Source organism: Cheilinus undulatus, linkage group 15, assembly GCF_018320785.1.
Source record: "Cheilinus undulatus linkage group 15, ASM1832078v1, whole genome shotgun sequence".
NCBI lineage: Eukaryota > Metazoa > Chordata > Actinopteri > Labriformes > Labridae > Cheilinus > Cheilinus undulatus.
The window spans coordinates 19,385,503-19,404,111 of NC_054879.1; the positions used below are offsets into that span (position 1 = coordinate 19,385,503).

At 40.5% G+C, this 18,609-nt stretch overlaps 1 protein-coding gene across 5 annotated transcripts in view; it reads left to right on the forward strand.

The window, feature by feature from the left end:
• Nucleotides 1–1,634: 1,634 nt before the first annotated feature.
• Nucleotides 1,635–18,609, forward strand: part of lrch1 (leucine-rich repeats and calponin homology (CH) domain containing 1) — a 106,121-nt gene continuing 89,146 nt past the window's right edge. For all 5 annotated transcript variants that reach the window (XM_041807775.1, XM_041807776.1, XM_041807772.1 and 2 more), the window contains exon 1: nt 1,635–2,014. In XM_041807775.1, coding sequence (XP_041663709.1) covers nt 1,789–2,014 — 226 coding nt within the window. In that variant the 5' untranslated portion in view covers nt 1,635–1,788. The remainder of the gene's footprint in view (nt 2,015–18,609) is intronic.

Below are 18,609 nucleotides of genomic sequence, written 5' to 3' on the forward strand. Positions count from 1 at the left end.
TTATTTCCATGTTTGTGTGTGATTATTGTTACAGCAGCAGGACACAAAAAATAGAGTAAATTTAAGCACTGCTGTCTGAATGGCTATAACTACTTCTGACCACCAGGTGTCATTGTAGGTCAAATACCAACCAGTGCTATGTTTACCTTTAGCCCCAGAGCTGATGATGCAGTACGCATGCGCAGTGAGTGAGTTGCGTCAAGTCAAAGAAACTGCAGAGAGAAACAGAAACGGAGAGTTTGTTTACAAACTAAAATATGTTCCGGATATTTTATGGAAAAAATTACAATTATATTATCTTTAAAATAAAAAAAAAAGAAAAGAAAAAAGAAAGAAAAAGAAAGAAAAAAGAGTGAATAAAGAAATATAAAAAATAAAACTGATCAATATTTTAAACAATGTAACATGCTTATGTTGAAGATAAACATTTAGTCAGTAATTATCAACACAAAATATAACAGTTGACCTAAATCATGAGCAAAGATGCACTGTTGGGGTTTTATTTAACAGTTTTAAATATTTATTTAACTTTATCAAAATAAATTCATAAAAATAAGTCATGGAGGATTCAGGGCATGCTATTTTAACAGCAGCTATATTATATCATAAGTAAGCTTTGATAATCACACACTAACATATGTGGAAATAAAGCAGAAGATTTGTAGTTGAACTTTTAATTCTGTTGATTGATTAGAGCCTGGTTACCCCAGTGACTCCTTAATCCAGCATGTACCAGGTGGTCACCTCAGATTCTCTCTGATATATAATCTACAATCCCTGAAAACATTCAGGCTGAAGAGAAGGAGATCACTGACAACTGTATCAAAATTAATTATATTTTTCACAGAATTATAATTTAATTACAATTGACAGCTAAAAGCACTTATATTAAAGGTATAATTCCGTATTTTGGTCCTAAGTTTTTAGTTGGTGGAGTATTTTTGAAACTGTGTATATTCTGTAATATTATAGATATTTAATAAAAGTTAGAATGCATTAGAAAAAACGAATTGTTTGAGTGATGTTTTTGTAGTATAAGACATACTTTTACTGTATAAGTCAACTGATTTGTATCTCATTTTCATTTTCCAAAAATGCTGAAATCTTATTTATACATGTATATTAATATTATTGTAATAATTAGTATTATTATCATATTATATAGCAATTTTATTTTTTATATCGGATTATTATCATAATTATTATCATCATCACCATTGTTGTTGTTGTTGTTGTTGTTGTTGTTTGTAGTAGCAGTAGTAGCCTAGTAAAAAAGTCATAAATGAAAACGAGATTGTAAGAAATGATGTATCTATTTACTGGTTGAAGCACTAAAAACAATCAACTTAAAAACTATTTTTGATTGTGAGTAGGAAGAAAACACCTAAAAAATGTCACGTTTACTGACAGCTCAGTTTTAAACGGGATTTTGTCCAGTTCAAAATGCTCGGTATTAACGGAAATGATTATTTAAATGTTTAAATATTCACTACAGGAAGTAACATGTATTCCGGTTCAGTACAACTCATTGAACGGACTGTTTCTTGTTTTATTTTGAAAGTATTTACCGGATATCTTTCCGCTGCTGTATTCTACCACTTGATGCGCCGCGCAGACGGAGAGGCGGACGCGGTAGAGAGAACCGAGGAGGAAGCGGACCGCGCGTCACGGCACGGCAGGAGAATCAGAGCCCCGCTGTTTGTGAACGTGAGCCCTCCCTCGTGCTCTCTAACGGATTCTAACCGCCACGCGCTCTCGCCGGGAGTAACGGCGGACAGAGGGATCACTATGGCGACGCTGGGAGCGGAGCCCACCCGTCCCCCACCGTCCCAGCTCGGTTCTTCCCCGTCAGTACAGACTCAGCTCGGCGGCGCCAACCTGCCGCCAAACCGCGGCTTGGAGCGCGCGCTGGAAGAGGCGGCGGCCAGCGGGGTGCTCAACCTGAGCTCCCGAAAACTGAAGGAGTTTCCTAGAACGGCTGCCAACCACGACCTAACGGACACGGTGGAGGCAGGTAGGAACCGAGAGGCGCGTGGGCACCGTTCAGTGCTCATACGGTCCTATAAAACCGTGATGGCATCACCTTTACAGTCACAACGTGCCTATCCATGTAAACCGGGGGGAAGAACCCCCAATATGGTGTTATGATGTAAACAGTTGCCGTGTTAACGGGTGACTCCCAGCATAATAAGTCTGCGGTTGTTGTAGTTACACCAGATGTGAGGACTAAGATGCCTTAACTAGGGTTGCACCGAATTTTTTTCCCATAATAGAGAAAATTAAACCATCATAAAATCATGTTTTTAATGTAGCTATAAGGCCTCAATGATATTAGAAAATTATTCAAATGTTTTTTACTTTAATGTTGTAAGCCTGTTACATAATAAAGTGCTAATGAACCTCATAATTCACTAAATAGCAGGGCTGTCAAGATTAATTGCATTAATTGCACTTAACTTCAGAAATCCTGAGATTAATCGTGATTAAAATGTTTATTGTTTGACAGCCTTCTTGCGTTTAAACTGAAGCGGTAAAGACATTTTAACCACTGACTTAGTTCCAGCTACGACACCGTTCAACCATGTCTGAGGTTGGATGTAGGAGTCAGGAATGACACCACATCCAAGTTGACCACTTTGCAGTGTTTTTTTCTTGTTTGTGACTGCGGGTTCCTAACGTGGACCCTACTGAATACCTCTTTGTTTCTGTCTTTGTTTTTCACTTTAACATAAAAATACTTCATATAAAACCGAGACAAAGAAGCATTCCCTCTTTCTTAAACATCTTTTCTAATCATGACAACCACTGTCACATTTGGCTGAAAGTCACCAGTTTACACGGCACACTTTAAACTGTAACACCGGCTGGTTCCGGAAGATTCTCGGGTCTGAAATGTCTCAATTGGGGAACTGACAACTAAAATGTCTTGAGCCATTGTTAAAATTCAAAGTGCTTAGGCCTTTTAGCAGACCTGGCTTCAGACTGCTTTGCTAGATCTGTCTTTTTTAAACAGCTGAGAATCATGAATTTTCCACATTTAGCCCCTACAGCCTTGACTTTCTCATAGATTTTCTCATAAAGCACAGCGTCCTGTTTATGAGTGCAGAGGCAAAAGAGAGCCTTTTCAAAACAATATATTTCTACTGTACTTCCCTTTCAATATTTGTCTGTTCCTTGGTATTGATTAGGCCTACATCTGTCTTTTTAGGTTTAACATGGAAGCTTCCGTCTGTTAACTCTCTGTTAACTCCATCAGACAGGAGAGTTAACGGACTGAAGCCTCCATGTAAGGGTTAAAAAAAATGCCTTGGAACATCCAGGGCACGACCAGAAGCTTTTGGCAACCTTACTACTGCCTGGATGGTACCCGAGGCCATGCTTGCTCACCACATCCACCCCTTACTGCGCCCAAAGTGTGACATGGGAGAGGATTTTCATTCCTGTCCTGTCCCACTCCCAAACCAGAGTAACAAAACAAATCTCATCTGATCCCCAGTAGAATAACTCCCACACCCATCCCATTTCTCCTGTTGTTTTACTCCCGTCCCATCCTGCTCATTTGAATAGTTAAATACCCAAACCTGGCATCTAATGTTGTATTTAAAGATTTACAGGCTGCATAAGACGTGTTAGCGCTGTCATGCTCGACTCTCTTTTCTAAAATTTGCGTCTTCCATGTAGTTCTGTAAGCTTGATGGATTGTTCTGTCATACCGTAAGTTACATTTTGCCTCATCTGACTGACCACCTTCCCCCGGCTCCACTTTAAAAAGGATTGGCTCTTCTGTCCATTTTCCACTAAAAAACTTACCTAACACAAAAACTGCTTGTGCACATTCATATCTAAAAATTGGTGTATTGTTTTGGCAGTTCCTGCCTCTGACCTCTCCCACTTTTTTTCTCTTCTCATTCTAATGAGATCATGTGACCGAGTAGTGGAATTTCACCCATCCTGTGGGAATCCCAATCCCCAAAAAATGTCAGCCTCTACTGCGCCCTAAAGGCATGAACTTTATTATTTTAACAGATTATTTACCCATGACTCTGATAATATGCAGGGACATCCAGAGCAGTACCGGGGTTGTGTAAATCCTTCCTTCTGCCTGATAGTGCCCTCAGGAGGCTTACTCACCACACCTACACCTTATTTCTGCCTCAGCTTTTGGCTCAAACATGCCTAAAAGCTCTGCACAACTCTGTATCTCAGTTATGACAAGACTGAGCTAGCAAAGCATTTTTGTGTTCATATATGGCCTGAAATTTTGCTGCAGATGAGTTACTGATGATCATGAATCAAACAGCCTAATCCTCGATATTATCAAGGTGATAAAGAAGGAAACATTGTGAATGTGCAGTACTGTCCTTGCTGTAGGGGGAGATTTATTGTGTGTCTCCTTCAGTGACTGATGAACTGCTGGTTGGTTAGAATGTCAGAAATGATCCAGTGCACGCTGTTGTGAATTTCAACCAGTCTAGTTGTGAATCTTTGGTCTGAACTGAGCTTTAAAAGTAAAGAAATCCACTACAGGATGGAGTCAGTGACCCTCAGAGAGCATAGACAAATGTCTGACTAGGCAGTTGTCTCTTCTTTATTCTCAGCAGAGCTGCAGACCAGCTGTGTTCATACACAAGTGTTCATGTCCCCTGTATAAAGCATTACTTCCCAAAATGAAAACCGGTCTTTGTGAACCACAAGACTTACAGTGATTTCTGAGGATTTACAGGGACCTCCATGTTTTTGTTGAAGGGTTCATAAATCCACAAACCTCTTCATATCTGAACCCTTCTTCTACTTCTTCTCCTTCTTCTTTGGTGGTGTTGTGGTCTCTGCAGCAGTCTGAGGCCCTGGTCTGGTCTTGTCCTGGAGTGACATGGTGTTTAAACTGTGTTAATGGACTCAAATAGAGATAGTGGCTGGTTGTTAGAGCAGAGAGAGGTGGATACCTCATACCTGGACTGACAGCTCTTCTGCTCAGAGCTCAGGGTTCATACATGAAGATGGTAAATTCTGCTTTTTAAGGATCCTAAATGGTGTTATGGGAGGTCAGGATTAAGTCAGTGGGTCTGTGGCGCTGTGATTTTGGGGGATTACTGTTCTTGTCTCCTTTTGTTGTTTTGATAGAAGATTTGTGACGTTGAATGTGTTTTTTACCATCACTCTGAGATTATCCAACTCCTATCTAACATGACAATAATAGTTGTTCTATGGTTTACTGAGAAAGTATCTCTGATACTTGACGTCTAGGACGGCTAGTTTTACTGCTGTGGTATTAACACTGGTATTAACACAGATATGTTTTGACTTGGACTAGGGTCATACTAAAGTTGAATATCTGCTATTTTGACAGTCCTAGTTGAAAGTAAACATGCTGGATGAACCGTTATCATAGTGTTTGTGTCTGAGTTGTGATGGAACAGGTCTGTGTGTTAAAGATGGAGTCTCAGAGATCAGCCTGAACAGAGCAGCTAACAGGCCTGGACCTGCAGTAAACAGACTGGAGCTTCCTGTAACTCAGCGACCAGCTGCGTCACTACACCGGGAGGAAAGTCTTTTTTTTACTTCCTCTGAGCAAGGTCAGAAAAAAGACAGCTCTCTTTTCTTTAAGTTTGAAAGCTCTGAACTCTTTCAGGATGCTCTCTGATCCATATTGTATTTGAGCTCCTCTGACCCTCAGAGTCCGGTCTGTTTGACTATCATGAGTGCTCTGACCTTCCTTGGTCCTGGTAGTGATGGTAGAGGGGGGTTCGAGCCTCAGACTGTAGAAATAACAGGCAAAGCCTTTTGGTTACTAAAGGAGTCTATTGTGTCTGATGGTGGTCTCCATATTGAAAACAGTCTCACACTAACTTCAGAAACAGACAGATAGGTGGAGCCGAGGTGAGTCTTACCCACAGTTTCCACATATGATGGCTGTGCCGTGCTCCGCAGTGCCACGGTTTTACACCAACTGAAGGTGAGCAAACTTGCTCCTTGGGTGCATCTAGAGCGCTGGGCAGCCCTGATCAGCTTGAGACAAGAAGGCAGACGTTATGAGGAACTGTGAGTTCATGCAGGAATAGTTAGTCAACAGGGGATTATTTTTTGTGGTTGATGTGCCTATAATTTTGACTTGATTCCATTATTTTTTGCTTCTGCCATGAGTAAGCACATTATGAAGTTAAAATTTTTGAGACATACTTTGCTTCGGCACAGCTTTATACCTTAAAGTTAACTTCTCCTCATCAGTGGTGCTGTATTGCTCTGTGACCGTCTGACCCTCTTGCTCATGCTGCTGGAAGAGACGTGATGTTGATACATTGATGAATTTTGATCAGGAGTCAGTGCGCTGTGTTGTGTTTTGAAGCTGACAGATACTTTCGACATTTTTCCAGCTGTTTGGGTCAATCTCTACGTGGATTGATGCTTACAGCCCACCCTTATTTTGACAGCTCTATCCTGACAAAAGACGTTTTCTCTTTTAAGTAATTAAACTGTTTAGACTCAGCACAGCAGACATGATAAAAAAATGTTATAAATGTCTCCATATGGTCTATTGATAGAATAGAGGCAGTGAATGTGCCAGAAATGATCCAATTTGGGTGGTTATGACCAAAAACATATTTATTCTATTCCATCTGACTTTCATAAACAGGACATTAAATGAGAAATTTTAGCCCCATAATCCCACTGTCCTTGAACACATCATATTATAACATCATGTTAAATGAGCTAATTAGCTTATATTCTCCTGCTTTCAAAGCATATTTCAACACTTGATGAATATTTCTAGCTAACTGGAGCTGCTCCATAGTTTGGGAGTGTTTTTATGGCCTTTTTGATCAGAAGAGGAGCAGCTAAAGCAGAGAGAGTATACTACTGTGTCTAACACTGATGTTTCTAATCTTTCTGTGGAGCTGTGTGAGATTATGATGGCTGATATCATCTTAACCAGACCAACCAGTCAGTCTGCTCTCACCCTCATCATGATGGTATCAGCCATAAGAATAAGAGGAACAGGGTGTCTGAGTGAAGGCTGTCCCAACATGCTGAGGCTCTGGAGGTGAACAGCAGATTGAATTGTTAGCAACCTTTAAACACAGTTTATCTTAGACTTAAAACAGAAACCTGGAGGCCCTGGGCTTTCTCTGTGTCTGGTGATCGGCTCTGTAGTCGATCTAACACAGAAATAACTTTGAACAGGACTGATGGGGTCCATGTGGTCTCCACAGAGCAGCTAACCTGCTTTACTGTGTAACTGTGGCAGCAGCTGTCCTATGAGAGGTACTGAGTGTCAATCCTGGTTCCTTGTTTGAAAAATGAGCCCATAATGACTAACATTAGTGTCACCACTGTTCTAACATCTTCACACAGCCAGAGCTGCTGCTGGAAACAGACACACGCTCTGAAAGGATTTATTATCAGTATTCTGTTGCCACACAGCACTGTCTTCATGATGGTAATTATTTTTTTAGATACCCAGGATACAGTATTTCCATTTTACCACCTACTCCTAACTGGAACTGCAGGAGGAAGTGGACAGGTGGACTATTTCTCTGTGAAACAGTTTTGTCCCTCCAGGACTTCAGCTCTTTCACTTTCTGTTCTGTTTATGCTGAGAGGAGGAAAAATCCCCTAAAACGTCTCTAACGGTCCGTTTCTGTTCCTTCTGACGCTCACTAAAGAACAGTGTGATGGATAGTAAAATTATGGCTTCATTAAATCATATCTGTGGGTGATTCTCCTGAAGTGGCCCATGTTTCTCTGCAGATTTTCCTTCTCTGTATTAAGACACTAGAGGTGGTAGAAAAAATGGATACAGCACAGTATCACGATATTTTGTCTGGTGATATATCGTATCATCTCGTCCACCAAGTATAGATTTTTTCAAATTAATTGCTAATATGAACTTAAGTCTATGATAATGGAAAAATAAGATCAATTGTTTGGACAACTGTTTGTCCAGTGAGGTTGGCAGAGGTGACGGTCACAGAGCAGGAGAAAGTTAGTACAACAAACATGGCAGCACCAGGGGAAGGACATTAGGAATGCAAGCAGGGCACGAATGTGTGAATGAAAATAGAATACTGCAGAAATTTGACAAAAATGAGGGCAAGACTAATGTTAAATCAGCTGAACAGCTGAAAAAAGTTATAGATGGCTATTGCAATATATGGTATCACTATACTCACTGTATTGCAAAATGTTTAAAATCACAATAATATGGAATCGTGACCCAAGTATCATGATCATATCATATCATGGGGCCACTAATGATTCCCACTCCTATTAGACACAGAGGCCACACCAGCTTCATCCTTGTGTGTGCATATCAAAGAGAGATTACATTATCCTGAGTCTCTGCAGGATTTCTCACATCTCTCTGACCTTTATCTCTGCAAACACCACAACTATAAGCCCTGATCAGAATAAACTGCTGATCAGGATCTGCTGCTCAAACACGGAGCAGCATCAGGGTTAGAGTCTGGGCTGGGCCTGTTTCTATTAAAGGGTTAAACTCTTTCAGACTGGGTCAGTATAAAACAGTTCATGTTTGGGCCTATGGATAAAACTGGGCCGAATCAGGCTGAACTCATATAGTCTGATCTGGTCTTCAGATAAATCTTACCATTGAAATGTTATTAAAAACGACTGCTGTAGATGGCGGGAACAGCTAACACTCTTTAGAGAGACTAAATCAGCGTTATGTCCAGGATGCCCACTGTGACTCAGTTGTCTGGTAGATGGCGATGACGGCGATGTAGGCAACGACGAAACGTTGCGTCCCTATTTGACAATGAATATGAAAATAAAAATCCATTAAGGATTTAAGGATTTCATTGTTACTTAAAGAGGGGGTATCATACTTTTCCGATTTTTAAAACATAAATACAAAGTCACAATGTTGGGTGTCCATACTCCACGTATGCAAATTTTCAAACTGTGAGATAAACGTATGTGGCAGTAATCTTGGAATTAGCGTGTAAACTTATGAAAACGGTTGAAAATCTCTCCGAAATTTACCCAAGACAAGATTTCAATGGAGCGAACTGATGAGATCATTGCAATAGGATCTCCTGACTGGTTCGTGGTTCGTCCGTGCTGCCGGCAAAGCGGAACAGACCGCCCCCACAAGGCCTTTTAGCCATTTAGCCATTTAGTAACACAGTAACACTTACCAAACAGATACGTCCTGCTCTATCATTCACTGCTGCTGGTTTTCTTCCCCCTCTCTCCACACTATTAGGATCAGATTCCGGGTCTAACACGTACGGACGTATATCAAAGTTCGCCATATTTTACTCAGTCGGACCGGCTCATTCAAAGTTTACAACTACTAGCATAACAACATAGCCACATTGGAGGGGGCAAGCACAAAACATTGAGTCCTGCTGCCGGCCAGCCTCCAGAAAATCAGCCAATCGGAGTAAAGCAGGTCCGTGGAGGGGGGGATGTTAAAGAGACAGCAGCGAAAACGGAGCAATTCAGATGGAGGTTAAAATAAGGGTTTTTCAGGACGCCAGTGTGAGAAACACGAGGAGTTTTTTGAGCTGTAAACCATGTAAAGCTACTACGCGGGTATCAGAGAGATGGTGTAAAGCCTTGAAAAAAGGCATAATACCCTCTCTTTAATATCATTTAGTTCAATCATTTAATTAAACAGATGTATTGTAAATAAATTGACATTGACATCAGGCTTCTAGTTTATTGTGAATCATATATTCTGATTAGACTTTTAAATCTCAGTGTAAATGAGTGGAGTCATCAGGATTCATCTTCAGGGGACCATGAATATTAATGTTTGTTAAGTAATTTCTTCTCATTAAAACAAAGTTGTGTAATATTTAATGCTCCATGTCTGATTGCTGTATAAAACACCATTAAAGGAGGTGTTGATGTTTTTTAGTGTGAGCTGGGTATCCCACACATCCTCTTCCTCTCTGCTCCAGCTTCCTTCACACACAGGAAGCTGTGGATTCTCAGGAATGCTGTGTTGGTGAGAGGAGGGTCTATCCGCTGTGTTTCCCTCCACACCTGAGTGTGATGACAGCTCACTTGTACTTATGAGTTACCTCTGACATTAACTCCAGGAAATAATGACTTTTAGTTTATTTGAAGTTGTTCGATTAAAGGTGAATTTTCTGCTCCGTCCAAGCTCTGTCTTGTACCCCTACTCCTGGATTTACAGACAGTCACAGGTGTAATGGGGAAATGTGCTTCTGTGAAATGTGATGACCTTTCTAGTTCCTGATAAATCATCAGTAGTCTTTAACAGCATTTATAGAAACAGATGAGTCAACATTAGCAGACATTTCTGTGAGGAGGGATTTGACTGTTCATCAGACCGATAACCAATATGTGGTACTAAAATGCCTTTATTATGGCTACAGTCGTAATGTGGCAAAGTAAAGCTGCAGGATAAAAAAATGAAGGAAAATAGACATAGGGCTTTAGTTCTTTAAAAGAAACAGCACAGAGAAATACAGCAGCAACAGGAAAACAGGAAGTGAGATCATCCATCACTGTCAGTGGCACCCAGTCCTGACTGGCTAGTACTCATGTGATATCTAGCCAATCAGATTGTGTTTTGAGACTGGATAGAGTAAAAATAAAGCCAGAGGATAGGAGACACCATAAAATGCAGCTAAAGTAGCACACTTTTATTAATTAATTAACTTCAATGATTATTGGTCAATTTAAATGCTGATATGATAATCAGACAAATGCCAAATATTGGCCCTGTAATCAACCAGTCACTGTTTTCAAATCTTGTTTATGATTCCCAAGGCATTCTGGGAGATTTCCCATAACACCTGGTTTGGAGTGGAATTTAGGGCTCTGGTCCATGTACTCCTACAGGCCTTAACTCTACCCCTCCATTCAGCTAGAACCAGGACATCTGAAATCTAGAAGGGGAAACGTAGGGGTGGTGCTAAAGGCTCAGTAATGCTCTTTTTACTTACAAAAATAGATCTGTGTTCAAAACACTACAGCCGTCACCACCCACATGCTCTCACTCCTCGGTTATGATGGTGTGAACATTGACAAGGGGCAGTACTTTCGGGTGTGGCGGAGTCGTTATGGTGGAAGACATTAGCGTGGATGCGGCTGTAGTGCCAGTTTTATCAGAACTTAATAATAATAATATCTTGAATTTAAACTTCATGACATTTCTTTGGTAAAAGAAGAACAAAGAACAGCAGTGAGTTGTTTTCTTTTTAAAAAATGACAAAAGCTGTGTACTGACATGTCTACAGTCCCCGTAGTTCACACTATGCAACTCTATATGGAGTTTATTCCTTTGTAGCTGTGCACATGCACTTTGGTAGCGGTGACGATGCCACGTGTTTCATTGCTCTGATTGGCCCGTAAAGATGTGACAGACAGAACATTCATCCAATCATCCTCCGAGTTTTTTTTAAAGGCTCTGCTGGATGTGTGAAACATATCCATCTGGCTTGTCAGGTTACAGCCCTGAGTTTTTTGCTCCAAAGTTAACCTTCCTTCATGAAAGGCGCTGTATAAGCACCCTCTGACTGATCTGTTCCACAGGATGAGACTTAATGTTGATATAATGATGATTCACTCACAGGACTCTGCAGATTATATTGCATTCTGAAGTTGACAGGATGCTTTGCATGTCTTCCCTCCTGTTTAGATTGCTCTGCATGGACTGATGCGTTTTTGCAGCGGCCCCCATTGTAACAAATCTGGCGGGCATCTTTAGCAGAGCGGGTTTACACTTCTGCCACGTGCTGGAAACAGACTGAGGTGCATGCTGTGAAACTTTAAAGACTGACTAGAGAGGAAGCTCCTTAGTGTGCTTCACATGCAGATTGCTGCATGGACTGAGATTGTGCAATATAAGTGTTCACTTTACAGAATGTGCAGAGCTAAATAGATGGAATGAAGACAGAGTATAAAGGCTTTGTCTATATATGGATGCATGACAAACGTGGGGCATAAACCCTAAGGGGAAGAGGAATGGGATGTACTGAGCTTTAATTAGCATATTCACACATTCTGCCCTTTAACACAGAAAATGTCAAAATAATTTCTCAGCTGACATTTAGTGTGCTTTCAAAGTAGAGTCCTGGATCTAGATCTGAGCACTCTCACTAAAGTCCAGCTCCATTTAGTCAGTGTGAACAGAGTACAACGGACTCTCTGGCTTGGTGGCTGTCAAAGGCATGGTCTGCTACTACAGACTGTGGCTCTGACATGGAGCAGAAACTGTTGACCTGAGTGGCTGTCATGGTTGATGCTTCTTTCTTCCTCTTGGTGGATTAAGAATCCAGCTACATTCACACCTCCTCTCTCTGTATCAGACTGAGTATTTACACAAGTATGCAGGGGTACAGGTGTTACTGATGTGACAGCAGACCAGCAGAGGGGAAGGAGTCCTTTTTCTTTAAAGACCTCAGTGTTTATTTAAACTAGCCCTGAGTATGACCTTTAACCTCATAAATACACCCTTTAACTCACATCTTTACCTTAAACGTCCTTTTGAACCATGGCATGATCCTCAGAGGGCCTGTTGTGGGGGAGGGTCAGCTTAATGCATACTGAATGAAGCAGTAAATGAGGCGGTTAATGGAGAAGCTGATGGTTTTTCTCAGGACTGGACACCTTGAAGGAGCAGAATTAAACCCAGAAGAGACAAAATAATCAATACAGCCAGACAGGACGGCGTGAAGGTCAACCAAGGCCAGGTACAGGCTGATTTAAGCTCAAATAATCAGGGGGTTTTATGTTTATTCAGAGGTTTCTCTGTGGATTCTGACAGATGTTTTTGAAGTGTTAGGGTTATACACCAGGTGCAGGCTGATCTAAGGGGAAAAAAATCAATGATTTAGATTTTTTTGAGGGTTAGCATTATGTTTTTAGATGTTATTTTGAAGGTTTAGGGTTATACACCAGGAAGTGGCTGTTCTAAGTTAAATAATTTAGGTTTTAGAATTTTAGGAAGGTTAGGATTTTGTTTGTTTCGGAGTATGATAAGGTAGAGGCTGATTTAAGGATGAAACATCAGGTTTTAGATGTTTTTTTGCAGGTTTAGGGTTATAAATCAGGTGTTTAGTGAGTTAGAACTGCAGACAGGTGTAAATGCAATGCTCTTTGAGATGCTGGGAGGTGGAGTGGTGACGACAGAGATGCTGGTCCGCTCCCTTGCTCTTAGACAGGAAGTGACCGCTCCCCTCCTCATTGTTTTCAGCTCTGATCTCTTCCTGTAGGGAAACCAAGAATCCCCCACCCCGTAAAAACATGTGAAGTAAATCTATGGTCACCAACATCTGCTGCAGAGTCCGTCCAAACAACAGATTTCTGCTGAATATTTAGGATTTTTTCAGTCAGAAAATGATAATTTAACCAGACTTTCAAGATATCTTCATATTCAGATCTACCTACACCGGTAAACTAGTCTGATTTAGATTAGTCAAGGGGGAAGGATACATTCTTAAAGTAAACAGTGGAGCAAACTCTGATCATATAAATATTTAACTGTAACTTCATTAATACAATCATTAACAACACAATCCTCCATTATCACTTGTTATGGTACAGACAAACATATTACCCTGATGTAAATTTTTTTGGCATATTACGGTAATGACAGTCATTTAGGAAGCAGGACAAACATTATCTGATGAGCTGGCACACGTTACTCAGCAGCCAACGCCAAGCTCAATAGTATTTCTTTGTCCTGGTCCTTTCAACCCTGGAGACCACAAGCGTTTTTCAGACCCTTTGAAATCCACGGCACGACCAGGGGCTTGTTCCAACCCTCCCACACACCTGGACAATACTATAGTCCATGCCCACTCACTACATCCACCCCTTACTCTGATAAAGGTGCGGACTTTGTTATTTTTTAAACAAACTATTTCCCCATGACCCTGGTAATATGCCAGGACATCCAGAGCATGACTGTGGTTGTGTCAGTCCTCCCTTCTGCCCTCAGGTGGGCTTACTCACTATTACAGGCCTTACTGCAGCCTCAGTTTTTGCCTAAACATGCCTAAAAGTTCTGCACAGTACTGTAAATATTTTTATTATACTATTATAACCTCTTCATAATCTAGTACTGAAAGGAAAACTGCTTCAATGATTTTGTTTGTTGTAAAGAGAAAAAAGCTTTTATTTCTGATTTAACTTTCATCATGACTTTTGAAAGGAAGTCTTTCATTTAACTAGCTACTAAGATATTTATAGAATTTCACTCTCTCAGTAACTGTGTTATTGCTGGCCTCATTTTTGCATTTGGAAATTTCAAATGTGCATCAAAGAAATAATGTCATTTACGTATACGGTAAATAAGACTGGTCTGAGTTAGGGATGCACCGATACCGATCTTGGTATCGGCCAAATCCAGCCCCTCAAAGCTGGATCGGGTATCGGTGGGAAAGGGCCGATCCATGGTGCGATCCAGGCAGCCAGCTCTAAGCCTTTTTTACAAGGTTTTTTGCACTATTTTCTCACAGAATTGTTACTCTGTTTACAGTATGTGGCTAAAAACACTTGTGTAGTGCAGTTTTGTACTGGAATGTTATCTCTGATGCACTTTCTTTGTTTTTTGCAGCATTACCAGTCTACAGGGTATAAAAGTTTACAATTGAATAGCAATTTCTGTATTTCTGAAGCATTGTTTTCACCAAACTGCTGGTAAACATTTTAACACTTTATAGTTTAAATAAATATCAAATTCAGTAACCTCATTTTTTGCCTTTTACCCAAAACAATTACCAGTCTTATGCAGGTTATTCTTTTAACACTGGTATCGGATCAGTATTGGTATCGGTCGATACCCAAAGCCCAGGTATCTGAATCAGTATCAGGACCAGAAAAGGTGGATCAGTGCATCCCTAGTCTGAGTACTGACTCTTGGTGAACTCCTCTAGTAATGTGGAGAAAAGAGGACTCTGCATCACCCAGTTAGACACACTGAGACCTTTCTGAACTTCTTTCCAACTGTTGTGAGAAAAACCTCATTGATAGTGTTTCTGTGAAAGTAATGAGCATTTTGAGTTTTTCTTTTCATTGATCCGCTGAGGCCTCAGGCTGTAACATCGTTTACACACTGTTACCATGGTGACCGTGTCGCGCATTACATCACATGTTCCAGAGCCTTTTTTCGTCTCACTTCCTGTAAAACAATCAGTGTTTGTGTGATGAAGTCATCTGTGGTGTTTGTGCCCAAATTTAGTCTTCAGAGATTTTTCTTTCTCAGTGTTTGTGATCAGAGTGATGTAGAGAGGCTGAGGAGGAGCAGAAAATAGAAACTCAGTTTCACAGAGCAGTTTGCCTGATGGAGAAACCAAATACTTGTGTTGCAGAGGTGGTCATACAGCCTAGAACAAATACAGTGATTTTTATCGGGCAATATGAAGATACATGATGTATTTAATGATTCATGATATTTTGAAATTACCTCTTAATGACTAAAAACATGTTCAGCTCTTTGATGCATAGAATGAACCCAACGTGATGATTAGAATAGACCCTTCTATACAGTATGTTATAATGGACCGTTCTCAGTGTTTTCTCTTGGTCTGGTTATTATTGTTGCTTATTAGACAGATTATTCTGTGGATCTCTAGAGTCTGACACCTCTTTTCTGAGGAAAACCCCATAACGACAGCACACCAGGTATGATCAGAGACAGGAAGGGCTGATCCTGATCCTGATATTTAATGAACAGTTTAAATGATCACCTGTATGTGTACTAATGTTGTTTTGGTGTCAGACTCCCACCATCTCAACATTTTCTCCTATTTGACCATGACAACAGACCAGAATTTTTCAAACAGGTAGAGCTGGGCCATATGGCCTAAAATTGACATAACTATTTATTTATTTTCTCTTTGCAGAAATGGTCTTGGTTGTTTGCAGGTGATGATCCGTCACCGTGAAGTACTCCTGCCAACGTTTCCATTATTCCCAGGGTTCTCCCGTATTTTGGGGCCATTTTTATGTCATTACATGATGGCAAGGTTTTTTTGTGGAAGGAGACTATGGGAGACAAGCTGATCCCCATGTCCAGCTTTAAGGACTGCTGGACTGTGTTGTGGGGAGGGCATGACATGACAGACCACAGTGTTTTTATCCTTTTATGGAAGCCTTTATTCTTAAAAACAGTAAGATGTCACAAATACAACACAGTATTGACTGTGATTATGGTTGCATGAGTAGAGACCAGCGGTAGCTTCAACAGGCTTTCACATCAGCCGTTAACTGTAATCCTATCGCTTTGATGTCTAGCTCTCAGATTCATTGTGTTGTCTGAGTATTTCACTCTGGCGTGGCATATGTTGCAAACGACTTGATTCCTGTCTAAGTTTGTACCGTCCTTGTTTTGGAAGCCAAATATGTCCACATGTCCACTAAAGAAATGCAGCAGAATCCGCTCTGCTGGGTAGGTACGAGCGACCGACTCGCTCACACCAGAAGGCTTTGCGTGATCTCGATGTCTAAACAGAGGAGAAAGGGGAAGATTCTAATGCCTGCCGCCAACTAGCAACCAGGGGGTGAAATTACACCATGAAACTACTGTATCTAAAGAGTGAATTTGTAATAAATAAAATATCGATACTGCATTTTAAAATATTGATACAATATTGCGCCACAAAATATCGTGATATTTCAGTGCATCTATATTTTCACCGTATAAATAAATGAGAAGAAAAGATATCAAAGTGTCAAAGTTTGTGCTGGTTATAACCTTGCCATCTGGTGAAATTGGGGGGGAAAAAATCAATCTCGAGTTAATTATGAACCTGAAAGTAGGGACATGTTTTTTGTCAAATATTTTTTTTGATTTTCCATTTATTGGATGAATACAGAAAAGGATGATGACATTATAAATGCACAACAAAAAGCCATCTCTCAATTGTATTAAACTGTCACAGATGAAAATAATGTCTCTTTAAAACAGGATGTATTAAAGGACATGAACCTTTTCCCTATCTAAACAACCCACTCACTCATCTCCATTCACACCACAAGTAACAAAATGGACAAGACAGTCAAATGGGGGAGGGATCAACAAGCAGTGAATAATATCAAATGAATAAGGAAAAAGAAAAATATCAAAGAAAGGAAGGAAAAGATAAATGAATAAATAAATAAGGAGATAATAATAAATAAATAAATAATAAAATAACAATAATAATAAGTAAACAGAATCAACAGCTCAGTAGTTCATTGTTTTTCAGTCTCAATATGTAAGGTATCTATATGAAGTAAAAAGGGTTGCCAGATTTTATTAAAGGCCTGTAGGGAACCATTCAGGGAGAATGTGATTTTCTCAAGCCTCATGCATTGTAAGATTTCTTGAATCCATCTATTGTGTGTAGGTTGGGATGAGTGAGTCCATTTGAGGAGAATGAGTCTCCTCACAAGCAAGGTGGTGAACGGAATAATGTGTTGTGAGGATTTGGACCAGCCAAGTGCTGGAGGCATTCCAAAAAGAGCGACAAGGGGGTCAGGGTTCACCGTGCAACAAAGGACCTTTCCTAATGTGTTAAAGATGGCATGCCAAAATACAGTAAGTTTGGGGCATGACCAAAACATGTGAATGTGATCAGCTGGTGAGAGTTTACATCTGTTGCAGGCGTCAGTTCTGTCTGGATAAATTTTGGCTGACCTAGCGTTGGTGAAGTCGCTCCTATGCAAGATCTTGCACTGTAGAAGTTTATGTCTAGCGCATATAGAGGATGTGTGAACAAGATTAAGTATGCGGTCCCACTGTTTGTCAGAGATAGTGATCCTGAGGTCCTGATCCCAGACAGCTCTCAAGGAGTTCAGGGAGGTCGGGTTCATTCTAAAAATGGAATTGTATAGGATTGAAGTTAGGGATTTTTGTGTTGTTTTTAACAAGAGAAGGGAATCCATCAGGGTCTCTGGGGGGCGATTAGGAAAGTGAGGGAACTGATTTTGCACAAAATGCCGGATCTGAAGAAAACAGAATAAATGAGATTTAGCGAGAGTGAATTTCTTTGATCAGTCTGCAAATGAAGGGAAAATACCATCAATATAGAGGTCATCAAGGATTTGCAGACCCTTATTCGACCAGGATTCGAAGGCAGAGTCAGAACACAATGGGAGAAATAAAAGGTTTCGATAAACTGGGGCTAGAAAGTAGGGACATGTTAAGGAAAAAAGTCTAAAAAGCTCAGGTAGAAACAGCGGCAGACATGGACTTAAAGCCATTGACTAAAGTCTGGAGAGGCAGGGTCAGACATTTATATACGGTCTGTTTCCCCCAGGCAGTCCGGTTTGGTTTAGTCCAGTTTGTCACAGTAAAACCTGATCTTTTCCTCAGCTGATGTTTGTCCATTCTCACTGGTTGTGATGGTAAATCTGTCTTACAGCTCAGCAGAGCTGGTTGCTCTTCATTTGGTACCAGTTTGGCTTTGTAAATGTGGTTAAATGATGACAAAGGGTGAAGGAAAGGAAACTGGCACTCAAACAGGAGCCAGCTCATTTATGAATGACACATCATGACAAAGTCTTAGATACAGATATACTAGCAATCCCTTGCTCCTTGCCAGTATATCCACTTTTCCAAAAACTGCCAACTATGGCCTATACTCACTGGCAAAAATAGAAGGCAAAAGGCCCCAACATCCCCAG